The sequence below is a fragment of the Tursiops truncatus genome, chromosome 9 (genome assembly GCF_011762595.2).
Source record: "Tursiops truncatus isolate mTurTru1 chromosome 9, mTurTru1.mat.Y, whole genome shotgun sequence".
NCBI lineage: Eukaryota > Metazoa > Chordata > Mammalia > Artiodactyla > Delphinidae > Tursiops > Tursiops truncatus.
Genome location: NC_047042.1, coordinates 93,022,224 through 93,048,321, shown reverse-complemented (window position 1 = coordinate 93,048,321; position 26,098 = coordinate 93,022,224). Strand labels below are relative to the sequence as shown.

The following is a 26,098-nucleotide window of genomic DNA, read 5'->3' as shown; positions in this document are numbered from 1 at the left end:
GACCCAATTTCGTTCCTTTTTGTGGCTGAGTAATATTCCGTTGTATATATGTACCATACCTTCTTTATCCATTCATCTGTCGATGGGCATTTAGGTTGCTTCCATGACCTGGCTATTGTAAATAGTGCTGCAATGAACACTGGGGTGCATGTGTCTTTTTGAATTATGCTTTTCTCTGGGTATATGCCCAGTAGTGGGATTGCTGGTTCGTATGATAGTTCTATTTTTAGTTTTTTAAGGAACCTCCATACTGTTCTCCATAGTAGCTGTATCAACTTCCATTCCCACCAACAGTGCAAGAGAGTTCCCTTTTCTCCACACCCTCTCCAGCATTTGTTATTTGTAGATTTTCTGATGATGCCCATTCTAACTGGTGTGAGGTGATACCTCCTTGTAGTTTTGATTTGCATTTTGTTAAATTTTTTTAAAAACTCAGCCTGACAGTTTTTATGCAATTCAAGATTGACAGTATGGTTCATACAGAGATTTTTAAGATACCTAACTGTTCAGGCTGAAATGTTGACATTTAACTTTCAGTGTTCATCTTTCTACAGCTTTAGATAAATAGCTTCTATAAATTGGTAGATGTGTTAGAGCTTAGTAAAGCACAGTAGTATTTCTTTATAAGATTTCTTTAACTCAAGATTGTCTGTTGGCGCCTTAACGTCAGTGTTCATGTTTAAGAAACAGAACTTCATGACTGAGGATGGAGTTTCTCACTGAGGCCAGGGGTCAACTTCCAACTGAAATGGAAGGGATTAAATTCTGGACCCACTGAGGATCCAGTCCCTCTCACACTCAGTGTCTGTGCAGCTGCCTGCTCTTTTGGTGACTTCCTGCTACTGTGGAGCCCAGCAGAGAGAAATGGAGAGAGACCAACAGTCTGGCATCGGGTCCATTCAGGTGCTAGAACAATCTTTGAGGAACGTAGTAGAGAAGGGGTCATAGGCCCTAATAGTAGTTGTCAATGCCTGAGAAGAAAAGTGTAACCACAGAACTGTGGGCTATACATTGCATACTCTTAATAACATACCTGCTTATAAATCGTAAAGTGTGGTTGACCTTGCAGCACTGTACCACAAGGGACATGGCTGGTGTCAGGGAGCCAAGAGATAAATTAACTCAGTTTTAAAACCTGAATAATCAACTATACTCCAATATAAAAAAATTAAAATTAAAAAAAAATACATAAGAGTACAGGGGAAAAAAAAACCTGAATAAAGACTCATTTTTTTAAATGTCAATGGGCAATACAGAGCACTATACCCCACTTAATTGCATGGAAGAAATTGCTGCTCCAAAACAGAAGAATGATGTGATGGTTTGTTCAATGATTTATTCAATTTGTTTGTTTGTTTTGCGTCACGCAGGCCTCTCACCGTTGTGGCCTCTCCCGTTGCGGAGCACAGGCTCCAGACGCACAGGCCCAGCGGCCATGGCTCACGGGCCCAGCCGCTCCGCAGCATGTGGGATCCTCCCGGACTGGGGCACGAACCCGTGTCCCCTGCATCGTCAGGTGGACTCCCAACCACTGCGCCACCAGGGGAGCCCGATTCATTCAATTTTAAAAACTTCTTAATTTGCTTTTAAAAATTAAGGGAAAAGAAGAAAACAAGGCAGCCAAAAAGCCTACGAGCCATGGAGAAGCTAACGTCATCAGTATGACACAACTAGGAGTTCTCAAATGCCTTTACGACCAACATTATTTTGTATCATAGCTTGGCCATTATTAGCTTTTAGGGCCGTGAAGCTGGGCCTTAAAGCCAAGACCTGTTAGTACCAGCCTATTGGATTCTCTCACCTATCTACTCATGGTTTCCAACATAAATTTCGTATTCTTTGTTAGTTGCATATTTATAAAGACGAGTGCTTTACTCATATTTGGCTTTGGACAAGATAAAAACCTTTATTTACAAACATTCTAGTCCTTTAAAAATATATATACAGAGTAAAGGATTTGGATAAAATAAGTTAAATCACAGGAAGCAAAGCCAACGTCTGTTAAAATCAAGGAGAAATTGGTGACAACCAGAGAATCAAAACCAGTTATAACAGTTACAAGAGGCTCAAAGCAAATAGATTGAGGGACAACAAACCACATCAAATTTCCCTTGAACCCTCTACCCAGTGGCTTTGTTCCACAAGTTCATAGCCAGCTCAGAAATGTGAAGTTATGTAGTCTTATTTCTACCCACTTCATATGGTGGTGAAGTCATTAACTTAATAAATACAACATCAGAGAAAGGGGTTGGCTCCATTCAGAGAATGCAGTAGGAAAACTACTTGCTCAAAGTGGCTGAAAATTCCTTGAGGAATAAATTCATCTAACCTGGGAAATGTTGAAATCCAGGCACATTTTCTTGTAAGCTGTTACCTCAACTCAAAACCAAATTGAATTCCTTTCTGTTTGCCCGGAGAGTCCCTGGGATCCTTGATAGGTAGGTAGGCAGCCTCATAGCCCACAGGCTGCACAAAGGGCTGCTTTCAGTTCAGAGGTCCATGCTTTCCCGTTGCGCACCAACAAATCTGAGAAGTGAACGAACTGTTGACAGGTGGTGTTAGGAATGTAGCAAGAGAGAAGAGAAATGGCTACCAATGATAATACCTACGACCATTGCTGCTAGGAAGTCTTGATAGCTGTAGGATCTTGGCTGAAAATGCTAAATTAGGAGTGGCTTTTGAAATCTTTGGGCACCCAAGTCCGTTAGTTTCTCCCTTTACAAGAGGAAGGTTGACACAGTCGGTATCTATTTGGGGGATAAAAGGTGAGTTGGTGTGAAAGGAGTTCTTATGGGGAAGACTGCCCCCAGGTGAAGCTTGAAGACTTGGCACTCTTTCCTCCCACCAGGCGTTTGGTGCTTCTTGATCCCGTGGGGGTCCCAGAGACCCCAGGGACACTGTGGCATTCCTTGGGGGACTGGGCCTGCTGGGCTTCTTTCAGTTCCCTGGAATTAAAGAGGAAAAATGTACGTTACTTAGTCCTAAATTAGAGATAATATTTATGATCAAAACTGATATAGATGTGGCATGGACATACATACACTACCAAATGTAAAATAGATAGCTAGTGGGAAGCAGCCACATAGCACAGGGAGATCGGCTCGGTGCTTTGTGACCACCTAAAGGGGTGGGATAGGGAGGATGGGAGGGAGGGAGACACAAGAGGGAGGAGATATGGGGATATATGTATGTGTATAGCTGATTCACTTTGTTATAAAGCAGAAACTAACACACCATCGTAAAGTAATTACACTCCAATAAAGATGTTTAAAAAAAATTAAAATAAAAATTTTCTAAAAAAAAACTGATAGAGATTTTTCCTTTTATTTCAGTATTTATAGAAACAAGACTGAATTATACACGGAATAGAAAATTAGCTCTTGTGATTATCTTAAAAAATGGCTACTTCACACATGCCTCAACACACAGCAGGCTTGGCTTACTGAATTCTACTGATTGGAGCATAAATGGTCTTTAAAATTAAAGAAAAATAAGAGAACAACTCTAGAGGCTATATATGAAAGCTCCAGGGGTCTGCGAAGCGCAGCCCATGGGTCAAATCTGGCCTGCCATCTGTTTCTGTAAATAAAGTCTTACTGGAACTCAGCCATTCCCATTCATTTGTATATGGTCTATGGCCACTTTCACATCACTCCAGTAGAGTTGAGTCGTTGCAGCTAAGATCATATGGCCCACAAAGGGTGAAATACTACTATACAGAAAAGTATGCCAACCCCTGTCTAGACAATTTCAAAAAGCAAAAAATTATTGAGTTTATTAGGAAGGATTACCTGACTAAAGGCTCAGTTAGAGCTTCCACAACTCATTGCCAAGAAATCATTTGGGGGACTTTTCAAACTAATCATTTTAAGATGGGTTGTGCAGCCAAAAGAAACTGGACCTCTAAGTTTATTCTAGACAAGGACCATTTCTCGTCTGCTTTTATATTTTCAACAGTTCACAGTATGTAATAATTACTTTAAAATGCCTTCAGAACCATGCTCAAACATCACTTCCTGACCTTTATAATACCAAGCCCACCCTATCTAATTAATTAATTTGTTAAATGAAGGAATAGGTTAATAAGTAAATGCATGCATGAATACAAGCTTACATGCGCAAGTAATAGGACTGCTTCCTTTGGCTTGGAAAAATACCTCTTTCTCTAAACATTTGCCAAGACAGAATATCTGCCTGCCCCCAAGATTGAATGGATCTCTAATAGATATCTTCCCTCTTTAACTATGGTTATCTTATATCGGGTGATCATCCACCAGTTACTTTAAAACTCTGGTCACTCAGAATCCTGCTAATTTTTCTTTACCGGTTGTATTTCCTTGTATTCATTTGCACTGACTGGAATTTTCTCTCTCAAGCCGTTTAGTCATGGAGCATCCAGCCCCTTGTTACAAAGGGCCCCATGCTACTAGCCTCTTTGTGGGCAGGGGACCCTGTGTCATACTGTTGGATTCCACTCGAATCCATAGAGAAGACACATCAGACCGGTCATGTCACTGTGAGTAGTACATCAATAGATTCTTTCTCAACTCCAGCATCCAAAATCTACCTTTCCAGTGTGGCTGTCTTGAACTTTTCCAAGTTCAACTGTTGCTGAAGCTCTTCTGTTTTCCCCAGGGAGGGACAGAGAACTCGACTTTTGGCCAGAGCTGCTGCAGAAGGTCTCTCTGCTGGATCGGGGTGGATCATGTTCTGATGAGGTAGGACCAAAGAGGAGGAAATAGAACCTTCACTGTTGAGAAAAATCTGCCCACCCAAGCCAACTCCAACCCAGCTTCTGCTGGTGGATTTTGTGAAACTCGCTTCTCCTTTGTGCAAAGGGAAGAAATAAATGAAAACTTAGCTCCACCTGGGAGAGGAATATCATCCTTATCTGGTAGCATGAGCCATCCATACCTTTGAGTTGTCCTTAAGTAGCATATTTTAGAGCTGGATGAATGATGAACCAGCTTAATTGCCTTAATTTTAAGCAGGAAGAAACTGAGATCCTGAGATAGAAAGTGGCTTGTCTCAGTTACTGACAGGCCCAAGACTAAAACTTGGGTTACCCAACTGCTAGTTCAGCTCACTTTCTACCATAACGTGCTCATTTTTCACTTAAAATTAATTAAGGATATCCCACCATGACAGTATTCCTACAGCATTTATCTTCAGGTAGAGGATGTGTATAGCCTAAAATGACTGGAATACAGTTGAAAATACCTAATATATGGAAATTAGTAGTGTTGAATAATGAAGAAAACACTGACCCTTCCATTTGGGGAGCAACGTTCAGAGCCAGCTCCACCACTTATTATGTAGCCTTGAGCAAATCACGTACCTTTGCTGAAACTCAGTCTCCCTTTCCTATATTTAGGATAGCGATATTCACCTTCTGGGCTATTGTGAGAATTAAATGAATTCACATATGCGTATTACCTAGCACAGGGACAGCAGTGAGGTACTCAGAACCAACTAAATCTAAGAGCAATTTACACATAGAAACAGGTGATTAGGCTATGAACAGAAGACCACTGTGAGGAAAGGTTTGCCTTCTTTCAGGAAAGCAGAAGTGAGGAAGGACAAGTTTGGAACTAAATTTGAAGTGTTCAGGTAAACTGTGAAACTCAAATTTAATCTCCAAGAGAGCAGATATTTCTAAGGCTATTTTAGGGATTCTAACCAATCCTGTTCCTTAAGCTATGAAGTAAGTCTTACATATACATTGCTTTTCTAGTATAATTCTAGCTTCTTGGCAGTGTAGGTATTCTTGTACCTCTCTTTGTTTCAACATAATACCTTCTTTTCCTTGTCCCTTCACATACTCAGGTATCATTAAGGACAAGGAACACATAGATTCCTAAATTAACATTATGCCTTTCTTCTGCTCAAATAACTGGTGAGATTGTCAGTTATCCATCAATAAAGTAACTTCTATTTCCTCTATACAAGCAAAATTCAGTTTTTTGAGTAACATCACTGTTACCATTGACTGTAGTTAAAACCCTGACATAGGAGCCAAAGAGCAGGTTTGATTCTGGAATTAATCAATTATCGAAAGTGAAATACAAGTCAAGGAACTGCTCTGAGTCTTGGTTTCCTCATCTGCCCACCTCACGGGGTTATTAGGAAGGGTAAATGAAAAATACAATAGGAGTTTTAAACTATAACAAAAGGTTTTCATGATATGCTCTAAGTTTCCTAGAGAACCTTTCAGTCTGTCCTGTTTTTCTGGGCTTCCTAGTCATGCTTCCCTGCTGTCAATGGCACCATCATTTCCCTTTTCCCACCTACTTGCCATTACATTTTTTAAAAAACAGACATTTCCATCCTCTCTTCATTTCATTAGAGACACCACCTTGAGTAGTTGGTGAAATTCTTTGGAGAGCTCCTGAGGAATGTCTGGAAGATTCCCCTCACGGATGTGATGCCACGCAGCCCCATTGGTAGGTAATGACTCTGCTCCCGCAGCCACTGCAATGGTCAATCCCAAGGCAAATATGTCTGCTTTAGGAAGGTGCTGATAATTCTTCAAAACAGAAGACAGGAAGGCCGGTTAGTTCGCCAAGTGAAGGGAGTCTAGACTAAAACACAACTGGTAAGAGAGATTCATTTGAATGCACATGAACTTAAACAGACGCAGTGGGCAAGGTTATATCTGCTGTGGTTAGTGGTCTATCTCTAGGGAAGATAGTGGTCTATCTCAGGGCACAAATCCACTTGATTAGCACTGCCCTGCCCCAAAGAGTCTGAGGCAGAATCTCAGCGCCATTTTGCTCTCTCAGGCTCAAAGAGGCTTGAAGCATAGATTGTCTGATCACAGATAGGAAAGACTCCTCTTTTTCCCCCCTGATTTTTATCCTGTAGAAAGTTATATCCTTCCTAGGCCAGACTCACAGACATCTTAGAAGGTGAGCAATAACTGAAGGTCATTCCAATGACCAAAGCTGGAGGTGCTATCAAAAGGATAGTAGCATGATAAAGATGGGTTCAACCAATAACAGCTTCCTTTCTACTAGGAAATCCGTAAATTTAAGAATTCTAAGAAGTAGAAAGGACCTTCACGAAAAACAGTAAAAATTTTGATTAATCCATGTTTGAGCCAGCTTTCCCCACGCTTTTTTTGCAAAAGTTTCTCTCCTATCTTTGGTCTCCATTCTGGATAGAAAAAGGATAATATAAATTTAAATTATAAATATATACTTTTCATTTCCTGCACTGTCAACATTCATTTGAAACTCAAAATGTTCAATGGATTATAAAATACCCTCCATTTCCCTAATCTATACCTCTTGCAAAATCTCATTAGCCAGGAAGCGACTATCTCCCTCTTCCACTTTGGGCTTGCTTATTGATGTCACATGACCCAAGTCACCTAAAAAAAGAAAAAAAGAAATAGAGTTCTTTAAAAGCATGTCTTTCTTAAAACTGGAATAAATGGAGTAGAGTCATCAGCATAAATTTTATAGGATAATAGTATACCAATCAGGTTACAAGACAGACTCACCAATTTTATACATCACATTGGCAGAGAGAAACCAATCAGCTTCATTTTCAATCTCTTCTGGGACTACTGGAGAGTCACTTTGCATCTTATGACATATGAAGATGTTACCTGAAAAAATACAGAATTGTCGTTAAGTAATGAATCCTAAACTTTTTCACCCGAGATTCTTTTCTGTAAATAACATTTCAGTCACCCTCCTTTTCTGTGTGCATGTAACAAGACTACCAAGGTTTCTTTTCTTCCATGGAATCTCTCACAGTACTTCTGAACAGCTGAGTGATTGATAATACCTATTTCAGTGAAACTTAAACCTCAAACATACTCCATCCTCTGAAGAGGCTGGTGGCCTCAAAACAAAGAAATAATCAAAACCACAGAATAGTAACAACATTTCCTCGCATTTCACATTAATGAGTGCCTAAACCATTCATTTCTGCTCACTTCGATCAGGGCTGAGTTAGAAAGAGTAGAGCACTAGCTGTAAAAAGTCAGGATGCAGCCAATATGCTGTCACTTATCTATGCGGTAAATTAAACACTTATTTTCATACTTTTGCTTCACTATCTGGGAGTCTTTACTCTCTGTCCTCTAGGCCCGGGGGGAAATGGTTAAAGCTCTTTAACTGAAATTTGGGCAGGGGAGGGGGAAAGGGGAACTGATGAAAGGGATTCTGCCAGCAAACAGCATCTTTGACACTTGATAGACACGCAGGCACAGATTCTGACAACAGTGGGGAAAGAACTAAATACGGCCAGAGGAGAGCTGTACTGACTAGGTTTGATGTCCAGGTGCGCCATGCCAGAGTTGTGGATGTACTTAAGCCCAAGGGAAATCTGTAGAAGGATGTCTTTGAGTTTGCACTCTTGGAAATGATTGCCAGACTTTGCATTTTCAGATATAGCAGCTTGCAAGCTCCCACCTGGGAAAGAAAAACAGAGGGTAGCCCCGCAAAATGAGAGAAAAGGTATGAATCTTATAAATGAAAGCATAGTACGTATTCAATAAATTCCTCATGAGTGAACGCAGTCCAGCAAGTATAAACTGCTTCAGTGTCAGTTTGAAACATAAGATCTGATCCCTGTCTATACCATAGACATATTGGAAAGAGGAATTAAAGGCCTTTAAAGAGGAAAAGAAAATGCCATATCCTAGGTATCCAATATGTGGCCCTATTGCTTTGAGTATGCCCCAACTAACATTTTAAAAGCTTTACCTAGTTATTAACCAGAAGGCCAATCAGGCCTAGTCATGTAGCTACTATGGTGTTGATGAATAATTCCATGTTGGTATCAAGTTAGTAATTATAGGCCATTAGTAATTTTAATGTAATTGGCTTCAAGTTTCATTCCATTAAAATATATATCATGAGGGCTTCCCTGGTGGCGCAGTGGTTGAGAGTCCGCCTGCCGATGCAGGGGACACAGGTTCGTGCCCCAGTCCGGGAAGATCCCACATGCCGCGGAGCGGCTGGGCCCGTGAGCCATGGCCGCTGAGCCTGCGCGTCCGGAGCCTGTGCTCCGCAACGGGAGAGGCCACAATGGTGAGAGGCCCACACACCGCAAAAAAAAAAAAAAAAAAAAAAAAAAAAAAAAAAATATATATATATATATATATATATATATATATCATGAAATAAGACCATGTAATGATTGCTGAGCCAAGGAAAATATAAAACCTCCATATACACCTAAACCCTATTTGAGCCACCATGTTTGTATATCAACTATTTATCATTGTTATCAATAAAAAGATAAGGCCCCGGCTCATCTGACTACCTGATCTTAGATGCTCCTATCCTAAGTTATTAGAATGCTTCTGAACCCTTTGTTTCATTAATTAGCATTTGTTGGCAGCCTCTTCAGTCGAATTAGAGACTCCTGGGACCCCCTGTCAGAAAGCCCACAGCTCCACCCTCCAAGTATATATCAGAACAGGAGGATCTGAGATGGTAACTGTACTTTTAAGGAAATCGATATTTTAAAGTATCTATGTGAAACTGAATTTAAAGCTTGAGCTGCCATGTTAAAATAAGTTCAGAAAGGAGAATTCAGCCCCTTTCGGAAACACAAAAAGGGCTAAAGTAAAGGTTATTTTTTTTTCCCCTGGGAGTCTTCTGAGAAAAGAATTTATGGAATGTCAGAGACATTAATTAGAAAGGAAGAATAAGTAAAGAAAGAGTGCGTTGTGCTTGTTAAAAGTGCAGTCACCTCAATACTAAGTTTGCGGATAAGGTTATGAGCTGCGACAAAGCCCCCGGGTCCCCGCTAGCCCCGGTGTTCCTTTAGGACAGGGTCCACAGTTCATTCATCTTCACTGTGCCAAGGTCTGGCATGTAATAAGTATTTTCTGAACTGAATGTCTATTCTGGCAACAGAGGGAAAAGAAAGGCTGAGTCAAGGACCCTATGAAAGGTATGGAAAGAAAGAAGCATCCTAGGTTACTTAGGATCCACTTAATATGTTCCTTTAGATTATAAGCAGAGGTATTTCTAATCCCCTGAAGAGCTGCAGATATTTAGTAAGGGTAACTAGACCAGTACTAGCAGCACTTTTAGTTACTTAGAATCTCTATAGGTAATATTAAAGATAGCCAAGAGGTAATTAGAAGAGTAGAAGTTACTGGAAAGTACTCGTTTATACGACTGTATTAGAATATCCTCATTTTGCTAGAGCTAAAGCTGGTCGTCCACACACTCTTATAGAAGAGCATAGTTAACTGTTCTTTACTAAATAGTATTAACAAGGAAGTACGTGTTTATAGACATAGCAACACTGAATGAACTGAAAACTTAATCCCTCCTAATCTCACCCAGCTGCACTGGAGCCTTAGCTCTGTAACCCAAGGTACCCCCTGGAGTTGGCTCCTGCCAGCATGGTGCCCTAGGAGAAAACAGCCAGCTCCTGGCAGCTCTTTTCAAACCACCTTTATGAGATGAGTTGCTGAATTCCTTCCTTTAGATAAAATAAAGATACTCACCCTACTTGGCAGGAAAAAAAAAAAAAACTTAAGAAAAACATATCCATGTTTTCCTGTCTGCTCTTGAGGCCTAACAGATACCGAAACAAATAAATAGCAAATGCCTTCCAACAATGAAATGCAAAGAGCAGGCCAACGACTCAACAGGATATTGTGTTCATACATTTGTATTCTCACAATCTTGATTTTAGGTTGCCACCAACAACACAAAGCATATTTTTCTGCTGGTAAAGTTGTTCCTTATTTGGTGGAAAAATATAACCAGTATTCATGGTGTTCCACAGAAGACACAGACTTCTGAATGTCACGTCACTTGAGCAAGTATGAGAACCACCATTCTAGGGGAACATGCCCTGTAAAACTTCCGTGACAGAGACGTCAAAAGAAAATACTGCCTTTAGGGAGAGATTAATCATTCAGTCCTGAATCGGTTAGAATCCTTGTTGCAGAATCAGCCTGCTACCGGAAAACCTTCAGATTTCTGAGGCTGGCCCAGAGGTGGCTCGTAGGGGATCTTGGCTAGGGTGTCAGAGAAGCAGGGAACTTTTGATTAGTTCAGGATTCAGGAGGGACAGGAGGGGAAATCAGATGACTGTTAGCCTCTAATAGTTAAAATCTAAGTTATCAAAATCATCTAACTTATAATCAGACTTAACACCATAAGAGTACATGTTCCAGCCGGACTGCTATGAGAGGCTAGGGGTGAGGGGTAAGGGTGGGCATGGGGAAACAGGGCATAAGGATGAAGAGGTGAGAAAGAGGGAGAGGATGCAGTGGGGAGGGAGTGGAAAGAATGAGGCACCGACTACTCCGCTACTTTACACATACTTTGGGCTTATTATCCTTTACTTAGAGCCATCAGGCAAAGTCTCAACATGGATTATCCTTCACTACAAACAAGGTATAAGGGCATGCTTTATTTTCCATGATCAGTTCACATATGAAAGGTTCAATGTATGTGAATTACATTTTGCTAAATCACAGTCCCATTTTAATTGGCAAGCGTTGAGTGAAGCTGGTGAACCTCCATGATGAACAAACAATGATTCCCCGTAATCTATCCCATCTAGTCAGACTCACTGCCTGGCTTTCACGGCTCACTGCAGTCTTCCCACCCTTTACCTTGCTGATCTTATTTCCTCCTGTAGGGTCACCTCAGGCCTGTTAGTCTCCTTACCATCTGCTAGGCCAGACCCTTCCCAGCACGGTGCTCTTAGCCTGCCTGCTGTTCCCCTAACTGGGTGGTCTTCCTTCTCCTTGCCTAAACTCTAGGAATCCTTCTGCAAGGTCTCATTCAAGTCTTACCTCCTTTATGAGATTTTCTCCGGATATGCTAATGACAAGTATTATCAAGTTCTTACTATGTATTGGGACTTGATATTGTGCTAGCATTTGACATATATTGCTGCTAATTTTCAAACTACTCCCTTAGGTAAATATTACTGTCTCTTTACTCATTGAGATTAAATGACAGCCCAGGGATCCTACAACTACTATGTGACAGAGCTGGATTTTGAACCCAGGTCTGCCTGACTTTAAAGCCCAGGCCCGTCCCACCACACTGCCTCTTGTTCACATTCATCCTTTCTGAACGCTTTGTATCCACAGTTGTACCAGATGGCTTTGCATCAGATTGTCTCTTTTGTATTCATTTTAACAGAGGAGATGGAATAAAGCTCCTCGAAGATAAGGACTTACTTACCTTATCTCATTCTACAGTATTTCTCACCCTAGAGCTTAATACAGTGTCGAGCCTATAGAAGGTATTGAAATGTTGAAAAGAATTAGAAGATGATTTGTAATAGATCACTTCATCTTATTCTTTTTGAAAATTTGAAACTTTTACATTGCCCCAGTTAAAATTTACATTGCCTGCAGGTTAAAATTAGTTGTGTTTCCCTTTATTAATTTTTTAATTTGATATTCTCTTTGTTAGTAGCTAAATGTCATGGAAATAAAATCAATCTTCTTTATAGAGAGAGGGAAGAGAGAAAAAGAATAGGCAATCTCAGGTTATGATAAGAGGAAATTAAGAAGAGAAGATGATAAGAAAGTCTCAACCTCTCAATCACAAGTATAATGAAAGGGTCCATTTTTTAATCCCAAAGAAACTATTAGAAAAAGGGATTTGGGGTGAGCTTATTAAGGAAAAAAACTCATGAAGTTCACAGGTAAGGCTATGAGAAAATCAGGCTCTAAGGAAACAATAAGGGAAATGCCAAATCATTATTTTATAGGATATGCCTTCTATACCATTTTCTATGTTTTTAGCAACTCGTAATGTTATTTACTTACCTACTTATAAAATCAATCATGTATACGGTGATGAAGCTTTATCAGTGATCACTGCCCTCAAAAGCCAGGCTGGACGTACATACTCAGGGCTATCCAGTGGTCATCAAACTTACCCAAAGACAGACTGTACTATTAAAGAAGCACAGGGTGGGTGTACATGTTGTGGGGGGCATGCCGTTATCCAATATTACTGTGGCTAAAATATGGATTGTAAAATATGGATGCATCCTAAAATGATGGCAAGCTTCTATTCAACTGGTAGCACTTTTCTACTTTACCACTGAACATTTTGATGAAAATGTATTTCCGAGAATAACAATACACAACTACTGTTATGTCACCCCTTAATCATAGATTAGAAATATTAATCATGGATTAGAAATACGTTAATCTGAAGGACCACTCTTTATAATTTAAGTAGCCCAGGAAAAAAAAAGGTTTTACTGGTTACGATGTATATATGGTCCTGAAGGATCTAGGAGAATATATCTGAGGTCACTAAGTTTCAGTCCCAGCACCCCACCCCATGCCCTTACTCTTCTGAGAATACTTAAAGCTCAAAGGTCAGAAGCAGCAAGAAACATGAACAATCCCCAAACACAGGAATCCACTTCAAAGTTAATCAGAAGTTGGCTATGTAAGTTTACCACCCCTTCCCCAAAATCGTAGGGACTATGGCTTACATCTTTTAGAATACCTAGTAAATGGTAAAAGGATGATTTACCATTCAAACCACCAGGGTGAAAGTTTTCTCTTTAAGTAATAACTAAAGTGTGAAGGATGTGATAGCTTCTGTGTATTAGCTGTGCATCAGCTTTGAAAGAAACACATAACAGCATAAGCCTGAAATTCCTTTCCAGCTCAACTCATTTTCTCCAGCTGTCTGTTTCCAAACAAAACAGTAGTACAGACTTTTAGGTATGACTCTAATATACCTGCCATAAGCTACAAGAAGGAGGCAGAGATTTTTTTCTGAAGACTTAAAAGTTCATCTCCCTCTCCATAGATATTAGACCACGTACTTACCATTGCAGTATTCATTCTGAATGACCATGTGGTCATCTTCTGCCCATGCAGAGTAGTAACGTACCACATGGGGGTGATGCCCAAGCACCGCGTGAGCATAAACTTCATGCATAGCCAAATTCCTAAGAGACGGAAAAGCACTGAGAAAACTGAATCAAGATAATAGACATACAAAGGCCTTTAAAAGACAAGCTCTGAGGCATTACTAACAACGGCAGAACATTTACTGAGCGTTCACTGCTTGCTTACTATTTTATCACATTTAATGTTTGTAACGCCTCAGTATGATATAGTGGCAAGGATTAAGGCTTTAGAAAGTTAAGTGACTGACCCAAAGTCAAGCTGGTGATAGTAGATCTAAGACCAGAACCTTGGTTGTCCTGGACCAAAGTCCATGGTTTTTTGATTGAACATGACATATGTAGAGAGGAATCTTGGGTGGTTATTACCTCAGCAGCAGACCTGCTTTGATTCTTTTTTTTTTTAAATAAATAAATTTATTTATTTATTTATGGCTGTGTTGGGTCTTCATTGCTGTGCACGGGCTTTCTTTAGTTGTGGTGAGCAGGGGCTACTCTTTGTTGCAGTGAGCGGGCTTCTCATTGCCGTGGCTTCTCTTGTTGCGGAGCACGGGCTCTAGGTGCGCAGGCTTCAGTAGTTGTGACACGTGGGCTCAGTAGTTATGGCTTGTGGGCTCTAGAGCTCAGGCTCAGTAGTTGTGGTGCACGGGCTTAGTTGCTCCACGGCATGTGGGATCTTCCCAGGCCAGGGCTCGAACCCATGTCCCTGCATTGGCAGGCGGATTCTTAACCACTGCACCACCAGGGAAGCCCAGAGCTGCTTTGATTCTTATTTTCACTGTATCACAATCTAAAAACCCTGATGGGCTTAAGAAGAAATGGACTTGATGGTGGATATTGTGATGGGCCCTCTACCTTCCCTATGAAGGCTAAACAATCATTATAGTCAATATTAAACTCAGCCAGTATGATGTAGTCACAGGGGCAGTCTTGGGGGGCAGATATTCATTATGCAATAGGAAATCCAACACACAAAAAGCAAACTATAGTACTTGATCAATTTCATTATTCAAATGAAGAATTCCAAAGACTGATGTCAGATTCAGCATTTTAGTATTATATTCCCCAGAGTTCATAAAAAGCAGTGGCTGAATCTGAAAATATTTGTTTTCCTTGTGGAAAGGAAGAACTCTTGAACATTTAGTTCTGGGAATGAAATTTAAATTTTTGTTAGTTTTTCCTTGCTTACAAGGAAGGAAACTTTGAAACTTGACTATTGAATTTATTATTAATGCAAAGTAGAGATAACCAGTGAGTTAATAATAACTTGGTAATATTTCTGATGAACTAAACAGGCACCAGAAGATCATTCCATAAATCTATTTGTTAAAAAAAAAAAAAAACCAGTAAGATCAGTAGTAAAAGCCACAAGAACTATAAAAAAACAAAACAAAAACACAACATGATCCCAAATGCTCATGGTATATTTCAGGAAATAACTTATCTCTGATCTTGAAAATTCAGAAAGGTTATGAATGTTAGACAACTTTCAGTGGGTCGGGGGTGGGGGAGGTGATTAAAAAAATGTAGCAAATGACGTCAGTGCCCTGATTCAAAATGCTTTGACAAATCCAAGTGTGTATTTCTAGTACATTTAAAAGGTACTCACTCATCTGATGATCCTACCAAAGGTTTCGTGGAGCGTTTTATTGCATAAACACATCCATCCAGCCTCTTAATGCACTTGTAGACAGTACCAAATTCCCCAACCCCGATTTTTTCCACCTCCAAGAATTCTTTTTCATAGCGGGAAGCCATGTTGGTTTCTCGTAGAACACATCTCTGAAATATTTCAGTAAAAAAAATAATTCTCCCTAACATATTGTGAGAATAAAATTAAGGCATATTATTCCTAAACTTCTCTAAGTTTTCAAAAAGCCTTTTGAGGCAAATTCATCAATATTCTTGGTAGAAAACGCCTCTGCAACCCTGCCACAAATGCTGACTACCTTCTCTGTGTTCTTTATAACCTGTCATACAACTCTGTACTGACATTTCTCTTTGCTATATTATTACATCTTTTTCTGTATTATTTCCTCTGTCTGGCCATACTCTTCTTCCCTATATGTGCCTAGAGGGGACACCTCACTCACAGCCAGAGCTACTGTCCTGAGCTGAAGGAGCGGGTGGGCTCTTGGAGGAGGATGTTAAACAAAGAGAACACCTCTCTTTGACTCTTGTTTACTTGTCTCACAGTCTGGCTGCTGCTGTTTCATCTCAAGTTGAATAAACATACTGTGTTCAGTTTGCTTCCCAAAAAAATCTTAGTCTGGAGAACAAAATTGTCAAATTGATTATTTCAGAATGTGTGCTCAGATATAGCAACACTCCCGCTACTGGCTAACTAGCGACATCACTCATTGCTCTGCTAGTAAATAACTCGAGCAATCACTGAACCCCTTTATCAGTTTTCTCATTTGTAAGATGAGGATCATAGCAGCTATGCATCAGGGTCCTGTCAAACATCACATGGGAATTATATATGTTACAAATATATATGTATATAAAATTCTCAGTAAATGGTGGTTATGATGACAAAAATATGCAGAGATTTATATGAATCTCAGTCCAAGCTGATTCGTCTCTGTGAACTCATCTTTTCCCCAATATCCTCCTTAGCAAGAATTTCTGCCATCCAACTTTAAGTGTTTAAAATATCTTGACTCTTACTAGCTCTTCATTTTCAACATGCAGTCCCAACCAGTCCTCATCAACAAGATCTATAATTTCCCTTGCCCTTAGCCAGTCTCAAGCTCTGTTTCCTCCAAGTCTGGATTTGCTACAGCTACCAGCCCTCTCTCCATCTCCTCTAATAGGAAGATTGCTTTTGCAAAATGATGCTGTAGAATCAGACAAACCTAATTGTTTCCCATGAGGCACCACACTTTTTTTTTTTACTATTTTATTTATTTTCAACATCTTTATTGGAGTATAATTGCTTTACAATGGTGTGCTAGTTTCTGCTTTATAACAAAGTGAATCAGTTAGGAACCCACACTTCTGATCAGAGGCCTGAAGGCGCTGGTAGTGCTTACCTGCTACCTTACCAGCCTCATCTCAGACACCAAGTACCACCTTACCATCCATATCACTCCCTCCCCCTCCCCCTCCCCGACCCTCCCCCTCCCACTTACATGCACTGAACATTATAATATCATGAAAACATGCCTATGTTCAAGCACCTTAATGTAATTTAATATTCCACTGACTTTAAACTATAATTGACTTGGCCATTCTTCTATTATTGGACATTCAGTACTCCCCCCCCTTTTTTTTTTTTGCTATTACAGTTAAGGCTGCAACAAACATCTCTGGTGTTAATATTTACAGCATTATTTTCTTAGTTTATATTATCAAATGAGGGATACTAGATCAACATTATAAAAATCAATGGATACTGACACATTTAAGAGGTAAATTTTACGTCTAGACCTCTGGCTTTATCCCCTTTTTCTCTGTTTTGTCTTATTCATTTTTGGACCTTAAGTATCTTGATTTTCCCTTCACTTCTTCTGGAGTATATAATTTTTCCCCAGATCAAAGACAGTAGCAGTAGCCTTGAAGAATACTCCAAGGTAATGGTTCAGCAATAGATTTGTTAGACACTGTCTGCTAAGGTAACAACTAGCTAAGAATATAGACCCTGATAAGAGCCCAGATAAATTTAGCTGCAAAACATATTTACTACAAGGTATGTGGAGGGTTGGAGAGGAGAGAAGGGAGAAAGGAGGGAGGGAGGGAGAAAGAAGGAGACATTAGGATGAAATGACTGTGTTACGACGGCTGGACCAAAGAACTGTGCTCACCTTGGCAGGCAGCCCTTGTTCTACCTTGCCTTCTCCTGGACCAGCTTCCTCACTTGGAAAAAAAAAAGTGATATCAGAGTATGATTAGCACTTATTGAGCCTAGTACTATGCTAGGTTTGGGGGCTCTACAAGTAAATACGACAATTACTTCCCCTCTTCAATCTATATTTGGGCACAGGGATAAACAGAAATTTTCAATACAAGAACTTAGGACAGGATAAAAACAAGATATCGAGGGATACCATAGACAGCACCCAATTCATTATTTGAAGAGTAAAAGCCTTTCCCAAAAAAGAGGACATGTAAGGTAAGATTCCAAGAATGAGTAGGAACCAGCTAAGAGAAAAGAACAGGGTTTTAGGCAAATGGAACAAGGTATGCTGAGATGCGGATCAAGAGAGTGCGCAGAACATACCTGAAACTCTAAGGGGTCTTCACCACCAGTATATGTTTCCCCTGCAACACCCGCCTCCCTTAGAACCCGGCCTGCCTTAGGGTCACAAGCCAACTGTAAGTATAGCAGAATGTGCTCTAATCCTGGCTAAGATGTTTTCAATTACTTTTCATTAAGCTGAAGTCTCTGACGGACACCCTCTTTGGCACGAGCAGATGCATCCTGGATCTTTAAGCAAAATTTCAGTTTCTAGATCAGCCAGCTAGGTTCTTCTTCTGGACGAGTACAGGGTAGAAGGGGCAAGTGGAGGACATTACACACGTGCAAATTAGGTGATGCAGGACACTTGTGACTTACATTTAATACTACATTCTAATACTTTATAAAATAACAACGCCACAGTGAAGAAGAGGGGAAAATACCCTCTCAGCATCACTAAGTTATTGTACTAAAATGTCATCACTTTCAGGGCCAGGAATTCAAATCAGCAGTCTTTTCCTGCTAGCTTCAGTGAGAGGTGAAGCCATTCACTCTGAAGGTTTACAAAGATCCTAAAGAGCTAAAAGCAGTGGACTAGTAACAAGAATAGACCAGTGTGCTTGTGCTGAAGTCCCGTTTACTTAAGATCCAGGAAATAGTATTGAGAAAAACCTATTCTGGCTACAAGGCTGATTAACATGTAGTCATGCATTCCGAAAGAACACAGCACATTAACTGTTCTACAGGCTTTTAGATTGTTAGCTGTGTGTTTATTCTGCTGAGTACATCTAAGCATAAATGACTGGCCCGTTTTAGAGGTGCTTCCAGTCTATAAAAAAGCAGCATTGAGGATACAGTAAAGAAATGTCCCTGAGTAATCTGCACTGTCCTTATTTAGGTGATTTCTACCATTCAGCGGCCTTTGTGGAACAGTGCAGCTGGCTTTCCATTTATTAGCACCTCCAAAAGCAGCACTCTCTTTTTCTCTTCAGCCAGCCTTCCATCACGTGCACAGAAGTGCAAATCCTTGCTCTGTAGCTCTCATCACCAGTCACACCACTAAACTCAAAACAGCAATATACTCTCTGGAACGAGCACTACACCTTCCCCAGCTGCTGGACTCGTAGTAACCAGAGGGGAGTCCTTGAGTGCAGTTCCGTAGCCCATTCAACTTCCTAATATAAGACAGATCTATTGCTTACTCTGCCCTGTTCTTTCAAAGAGAAGGCATTTTACGGTGCACTTCAGAATCTCTGAAGACAAAGAGATTTCTGTGACAAAGAAGGTTAAAGCCAGCGCTGACATTTAGAAAGGAGGGAATATATAAACACGATGTCGACTCATTCAGACAGACTTCTTGTTTATTCCTAATGTTTAACACTCCCCCTTCCACTTGGCAATAGTAAGATCAGTTCTCAAAAGTCAGAGCAACAGGACACTTACAGGTCGCCTCGGGTTTTCCGCTTGCCATTGGATTTAAGGAATTGTTTCCTATAGGACTCCGGAGTGAAGGGATTAATATTGACCAGAGCCAGTGAGGTCATCGCATCGGTGAAGGGACCAGGTGTGAGCTTCAGATGCTTAGAGCTTCGGGAGGGGAGCTTCCCTGTTGAAGAGATCCCCGACTGGCTCACCTGGCCCTGAATGAGGATGATAAAAGGCAAATCAGAATGGAGGTAATTTTTAAAAAATGGTTCTGTATCAGTTAGTTAATTAATATTTGAACCAAAGAAAGTTATTGCTGAAAGATACCCCTTAGAGGGTATCTGGTTCACTGCAAACATTGTAACTGGCTCTCTTATGAAAAATACAGATTCCCAGTCTACCTCTAGATATTTTGATTCCTGGGATCAGCACAGCAATCTGTACTTCTGTTAAGCTCCACCCTCTTCCCCTGGACGATTCTGATAGTCAGCTATGAGACCACCAATTCTAGTCCTACCTCCAGCTTTTTAAAGATGACCTTTCAGCTTAGACAAATGAAAATGACTCTAGAAGACCTGGTGCTTATGTTCTCAGACTGTATAGTTAATTTCCCCTCAATTATTCATCCCAATATTTGTCTGGTACCTACTAAGTAGCAGATGCTGGGTTAGGTGCTGAAGGGACCAGAGGTGAATTCTGGCTCTTAAGGAATGCACAGTCCATTCATCAGCAGTTCATTGATGTTTCAGAAATAATCACTTTGTAAGGGAAAGATTTCATAGACTATCTAAACATGGAAAAAGAAGTTTCCAAGTCCACTAAAAATGTAGCACAAATTGAGAAAAGTTCCAGGAAGTGGGGTAAGGAGACTGAAAAGTAATACTCTAAGCCCTTAAGATGCAAGGCTTTGCAGTGGCTACAGCTAGCATACCAGTCAATAGGAAAATGTGCAGGGCTTACCACTCCAAGTGGGGTACAGTAAGAGAACATCGGCCTAAAACCTAACCAGAACTAAATCAAACGACAGAGGGGAGAAATCAAAGACAAAGAATTCTGATGAGACGGCAGAATGCTATTATGATCTAAGTGCCAGGGGCCAGAGGAATAGCTGGTAATAGATCCTCAAGAGGACAGTAGTAGACACAGGGGCCATGATGTAACCTCATAGTGTCATCATTGTACTGTGAGGCTCTTTGGAGAAGAATTCTGTTTTGATATTCTCTGCACACGACTTTCGAGTGTAGAAGCAGAAGCTAGATTACAATATGATTCAGTATATAAAAATGTAATTGAAGAATGTGAGGCTACAAAGAATGGCTATTAAACTTACTAATGAATACTCATTATTAGATTAATGATAGAAGCAGAAATAAATACTCATTAAATGACTGATAGAAGCAGAAATGAAAGAAGCTATAGAGTACACATAGCAGCCTAACATTTTTTTAAGTGAAGAAAAATTGACACAGTCAAGAGTTTTGCCAAGGGTTTTACATATGTCTTAGAGTTCAGAGGGTCAACAGCCCTGGGGATATTATCAGACAAAGCCATCAATGACAAACAATTTTCCCATAAGTTTATTGTAAGGGTTGAGTATTGGTTCAAAAGAAATAAAACTATACTATATATTTCTCAGTTGTCAATGTGATTCAGGAAATGAAGTTAGAATTATAGTAAATCATTTTCTGAAACAGTTTTCTTGTGATGGTGATTATCATATGGAAAATAAAATGCATCTGTCACATATGAAACAGTGGGGCATCCACACCTGGTATGTTTCACATAGTTCCAGTTGCTACAGTTCAAGGACAACAAAAAGGCCTAGAAACTTTTCAGATAAAAGTAAGGAAAAGTATTCCTATCAAGGAAGACTATCAGAATTCCTAGTCTGGAAATATGAGGGCTGATAGATTTTGTGAACTCCACTTACAATATAGCAAATGATATTATGTTAATATGCATTTTATTGCCAAAATGATAGAATTATGAGTAATCCTTTTGAAATCTAAAAGAACACAGCTTGCAACAAGATGTATGAAAGTGAGTTCTGCCTAGAAGTAAAGTAGACTGAAAATTTCTGGAAAGATGACCAGGTTGAGAGTATAAACGTGTTGCAGAGAGTGTAGCTACTTCTGTATAAGTAACAGCTCTTACTACAGACAATTAACAGAAAGGAAATTTGGGGAATAGCTCCTTGACTTCTGAAGATGGTGAGAGGAGAGGGAGGCAACCTCCCACCAAGACACAACATCACAGGGACTGGGAAAGTCTTTAAAGGCCCAGTTGGTACAATTAGTTCCCTGATGCTTGAATCCCTGGTACAGTGTTTTTCTACCAAGTGGTCATCAAAGAGCGTTGAATGCATTTAGCCACAGGGACCTTACTATACCTCCTAAGGAAGCTCTGCTATCTCTAGATAATTGTGCTAGGAAGTCCTTATGGGGACCTGAAGTCGTTTCCCATGATTTCTGGTCCTATCCCCTGAGCAAGGCTGAACTAAGCCAATCCTCCTTTCCTCTGCATCCCTGTCTTTAGCACAACATTACGAATTATCATCCCCCTGGCCTCTCTCCTCTGACCTTGATCCAAACTATATTTTTTGTAAAGTGTGTACTTTCCCAGTTGCATTTCGAGTTTCCCTCCCAAATGTTGTTTTCTTTCTGTCCCTCAAATCTTGGCATCTCTAGGGTCCCTAGCTTGGACCACTCCTCTTCTTACTCTGGCACACAGACTGTGTAAACTTATACACACCCATGGCTTCAACAACTTCCTAAATGCTGATGATATCCAAATACAGATCTCCAACTTAGGTGGTTTTCCTGCATTGCAGAACCACTTATCCAACGATTTACACCACATCTCTTTCTCCAAACCTGTACATCCTCTAAGGTCACCTACCTTGATTCAAGGTACCATCTACTCTGTCAAACAAGCAGGAAGCCTCACAACACCCTAGGTCCCTGCTTTTCCCTCAACCCCTCCATCAAGTCAGTTAGCCATTCCTAAGCATCTCTCAACTCATCACTGTCTACCACTATCCAAGTTCAGGCCCTTCTTTTTTCTCAGTAGATCTATTATGAATACTGCCCTGCCCCCATGGTCTCTCCCACTCCATTCCATCCCTCACATGAAGGTCATGATTTTTCAAAACTGCCTCTGACCAAAACCATTTAATGGCTCTCTCAACACTTTCAGGATAAAATCTCAGTGTAGCTGCTACCTACCTACTCTGGCCTCACTGCCAGACCCCTGCCACTCTGAATAACAAGCGGTTTTCCAGGTGTAGCGTGATCTTTCCCCTCCATAGCTTGGTAGATGCTTTTCCCTCAGCCTCGAGCTCTCACTCCCTTCTTTTCCTAGCAAACTGCGAATCATCCTGTAAGACTGCTCTCAAACATTACTTTCTCTGGAAAGGTGTCCTGGATATCTCGAAACTTAATTCCCCACTATTTCTCATCATGCTCTACAAGTCCTCCAGCATACCTCATCTGAACTTTATTTACTGTTGTTATTTACCTTTATTCATTCTATAGGCACTTTCTGAGGTAGTGAAGGGTTTGCCAGCAGAAGGTCTGCTAGCATATCAAGGTGTTCAATTAAGTTTTCAATGAGTGGATGAAATACACATACCGTGCCACGTCTCCTCCTGCTTACGCTTGCTCTGAACTACATGCTCCTAGCCCACTCTCCCCATAATTTCCACGTATTAAAACCATACCAACTTTCATTGCCCTTCATATGCTTCCTTCACCTTCATTTCTTTCCTGACTACCCACTGAGAAGCAGTCCACCCAGAGAACTCTGACCACTCTTGAATCACCTCTCACATAGTATCCGTAGGCACATCTCCCCTGCCAGAGACTGCCTCGCGCTCCCAGCCCACAGTGGGTTCTCAGAAAATAAATGGTTAATTGATTGGTTACTGGGACCATTGAAAAACCCACAGGCAGACGCACGAGCGTATTAAAGTAGTTTGTCTACCATTCAAACAAGAAGCTTAGTATTTCCTGGTAGTTGTGGTACCCATACTCAGCAGGTACAAAAGAGACCTGCTGACAGTGACTGTGCTGCCGTCAGTAGCACAGATGTTATTATGATGATTTAAGCACCTCAAGCTGAGGCCGCGGGAAGCAGAGCTGATTCCAGGCCTAAGGCTCACACGCCGCGGCACCAGTCTATTAGAGGTAACCCTGCCCCAGTCCCGGCTTTAATAACATGAATGATATAATAGGAGCTCAATCACAGCAAGGATAAAGGAACCTGCTTACTTGGGACCTTTACCTAGTTGCCATCCTCAGCTTATAAAGGAGTATCAACAAGTTACCTCTGTGTTCACATATGAGAGCCTGTACCTCACTAGACCAAGGAAGGGAGAGGACTTCTTTCTGGAAAGAGCAGCAGCAAAGAGACAAAAAATATGTTAAATAGTGAATGTGAACATTCTTATATTAGGAAATATTAGTAAATAATCACAGAAGAATAGAGCCAGTTGGCGTAATGGCAAGAACAGTAGACCAAGCCCCAAAGACCATGTTTCTCAGTCCTTTCTCTGCCGTTGCCTGAGCTACAGGCCACTTTCTCTGCTGAGACCTTGGTTTTCTCACAGGCAGAGTACAGGTCAGGCTGTAGATCTCAGTATTTTTTCCAGTTCCAATATTCTTTCACTAGGAACTTTTTCCCCACCCAAGATTTATCTGTGGCCTACACCAATGGTTTTAAGAAGACAGCTGGCAAGACACTTAATTCTGTTTTCTAGTAACTTTAAACTCTTCTTCATTTTCACCAGGAAATACGTAACTGAAGATAGATACAGCCTGTGAAACAGATCTGCCACACATACATAGGACTGGGCCCTCGTTCTCCGTCCGCCGAAGGAACACAGACCTCGGCGGCCTGGCTCCCTCCTCCCCAGCGATGGACTTACTTTGGGAGTGAAGGGGCTCTCGCAGCGTGGCGGCTTGCCCTTGTCTGGCGGGGCTGGGGTTTCAGGACGTGTGAGAGAGTGTGACACTGGAGTTCTCAGACCCTGACCTGGACTCGCTTGGCCTTTTTCCTGAAATGTGTTGAGGTCACGTACGTCACTAAGGGGAGTTCTGACAGGTGTAAGCTCTGCCGCCTGAACAGATCCTGAATCCTGAGCTCCAGGCTTCTCTGGGGTTTGGCTCTGGGGCTCCTTGCTCTCTTGTGTTTCCTTTTGCCCTTCGTTCTCATGCTCTTCCTCACAAGAGGAAAAGTTTAATTTCTGCTTCAGTTCTTTGTCCTCATCGTTGTCACCCATCTCAGCCAAAGAGCTTTACAACCTAGGCAAGGAGACCTCTCAGCAGGAAACACTACAGAGCTGCAGAAATAAGGAGGAGAAAAAGTAACCTGGCAAGTTCCCTAACTCTAGCCCCGCTTTCCTTCTGCCAACTAACAGCTACATGGAGACACACCCTTGGTTTACTCACTTAAGTACCACGTATCTGTGTGATCTCAGCTTCTCCTTATTTCCATTCTGATTAAAGAAGGCTCCAGTAACTCTTTGAGCAATTAAATCCAATTATGTATAGAACGCTTCTGGATATCCCACAGTCTCCCTGAACCCATGTGCAACAAACTACTAGGGAAACAGTTGGATTCTTTAATTTAGCACGGCTTTAAAAATACATATTCGCCAACTGGGAATGAGCTCGTTATTGGAAAGAAATTATTTTCACTCTTTTACACCTACCATTTAGAAATATCACCCTCTCCTCTCCCCCACTTCCCACCTACCCAGTGGCTAGCAGTAGTTCCTTAGAATTCAGTATCACCTGGATATCATAATGATCCTTAAACAGCCGCTAACATATCTTGGCGGGAGTTCATCTCCCTAATAGAGACACACCTGAGATCTCTGCCAGATACACCTGTCCTAATTCAGGCACCTCCACACCCTCCGCCCACCCCCAGGTATTAGCAGTTAAAGCTTTTAGGGAACCGGACACATTTTCCCACTGAAAAAAAGAAAGGTAGAAAGGTCAGCAAACAGAGAAGCAGATATATGTATCACTTGAAAAAAGCAATTACTTGGGCCCCAGACACCTTATTGTGTAAAATATGTTTTCTTACTGTTTAGATATCTTTAACATACATTATTCAATTTCTTTCTCAGAAAGGCCCCTATGGAGAGGGAAAAAAAAAACAGCTCTTTGAAGAAAAAAAAAAGGCCACCAATATCACTTTGTAGGAGAAACCATGTGAAAGGCACTACATGAAAAAGGAAAATGACGTACATGAGCCCCCGGTGCCCTCAGGGGAGACTCTGGAGGGACTGGACATGAGGAATTATTTACACAACAAACGTGGACCCACAGAGAGGTGCTGAGGGTGAGTTTGGTCTTGACTGAAACAAATTCAATGTCCTTTCTCACGATCGTCTTTGGTTACTCATTGCCTGTCACCCATCTTCCACCTTCTGTCTCTTCACCAATCCCTCCGCCCCTTTCTTTTTTCTCCCTCCTTTCCCATTTCCCACCTGAACTCATGAGAAGGTTAATCCAAGTGGAGAGTAACTGGGGTGGGGGTGATTGTGAAAGTGTTTCTGCAGCTAAACGCCTTCTCTTGCCCCAGCTTTTTGTAGATGCGCACACC

General features: G+C 41.0%; 2 protein-coding genes across 3 annotated transcripts in view; one reads left to right on the top strand and one right to left on the bottom strand.

Moving 5' to 3' along the window:
• Nucleotides 1-2,759: 2,759 nt before the first annotated feature.
• Nucleotides 2,760-24,764, bottom strand: WEE2 (WEE2 oocyte meiosis inhibiting kinase). The gene is made up of 11 exons (XM_019933848.2): nucleotides 24,411-24,764; nucleotides 19,505-19,701; nucleotides 17,688-17,739; nucleotides 15,491-15,663; nucleotides 13,802-13,923; nucleotides 8,277-8,423; nucleotides 7,505-7,612; nucleotides 7,287-7,372; nucleotides 6,356-6,526; nucleotides 4,568-4,710; nucleotides 2,760-2,945 (listed from the first exon to the last, which is right to left on the bottom strand). Exons 1-11 carry the CDS (start codon nucleotides 24,762-24,764, stop codon nucleotides 2,789-2,791), a joined length of 1,710 nt encoding a protein of 569 aa, XP_019789407.1. The 3' UTR covers nucleotides 2,760-2,788.
• Nucleotides 4,232-26,098, top strand: part of DENND11 (DENN domain containing 11) — a 79,092-nt gene continuing 57,225 nt past the window's right edge. Inside the window, exons 1-5 of one of the 2 annotated variants that reach the window (XM_073810017.1) lie at nucleotides 4,232-4,516; nucleotides 4,636-4,718; nucleotides 6,347-6,443; nucleotides 19,559-19,737; nucleotides 24,273-25,834. The gene's annotated coding sequence lies outside the window, so the exon portion shown is untranslated. The remainder of the gene's footprint in view (nucleotides 4,517-4,635; nucleotides 4,719-6,346; nucleotides 6,444-19,558; nucleotides 19,738-24,272; nucleotides 25,835-26,098) is intronic. The other variant, XM_073810018.1, reaches the window with a different exon arrangement.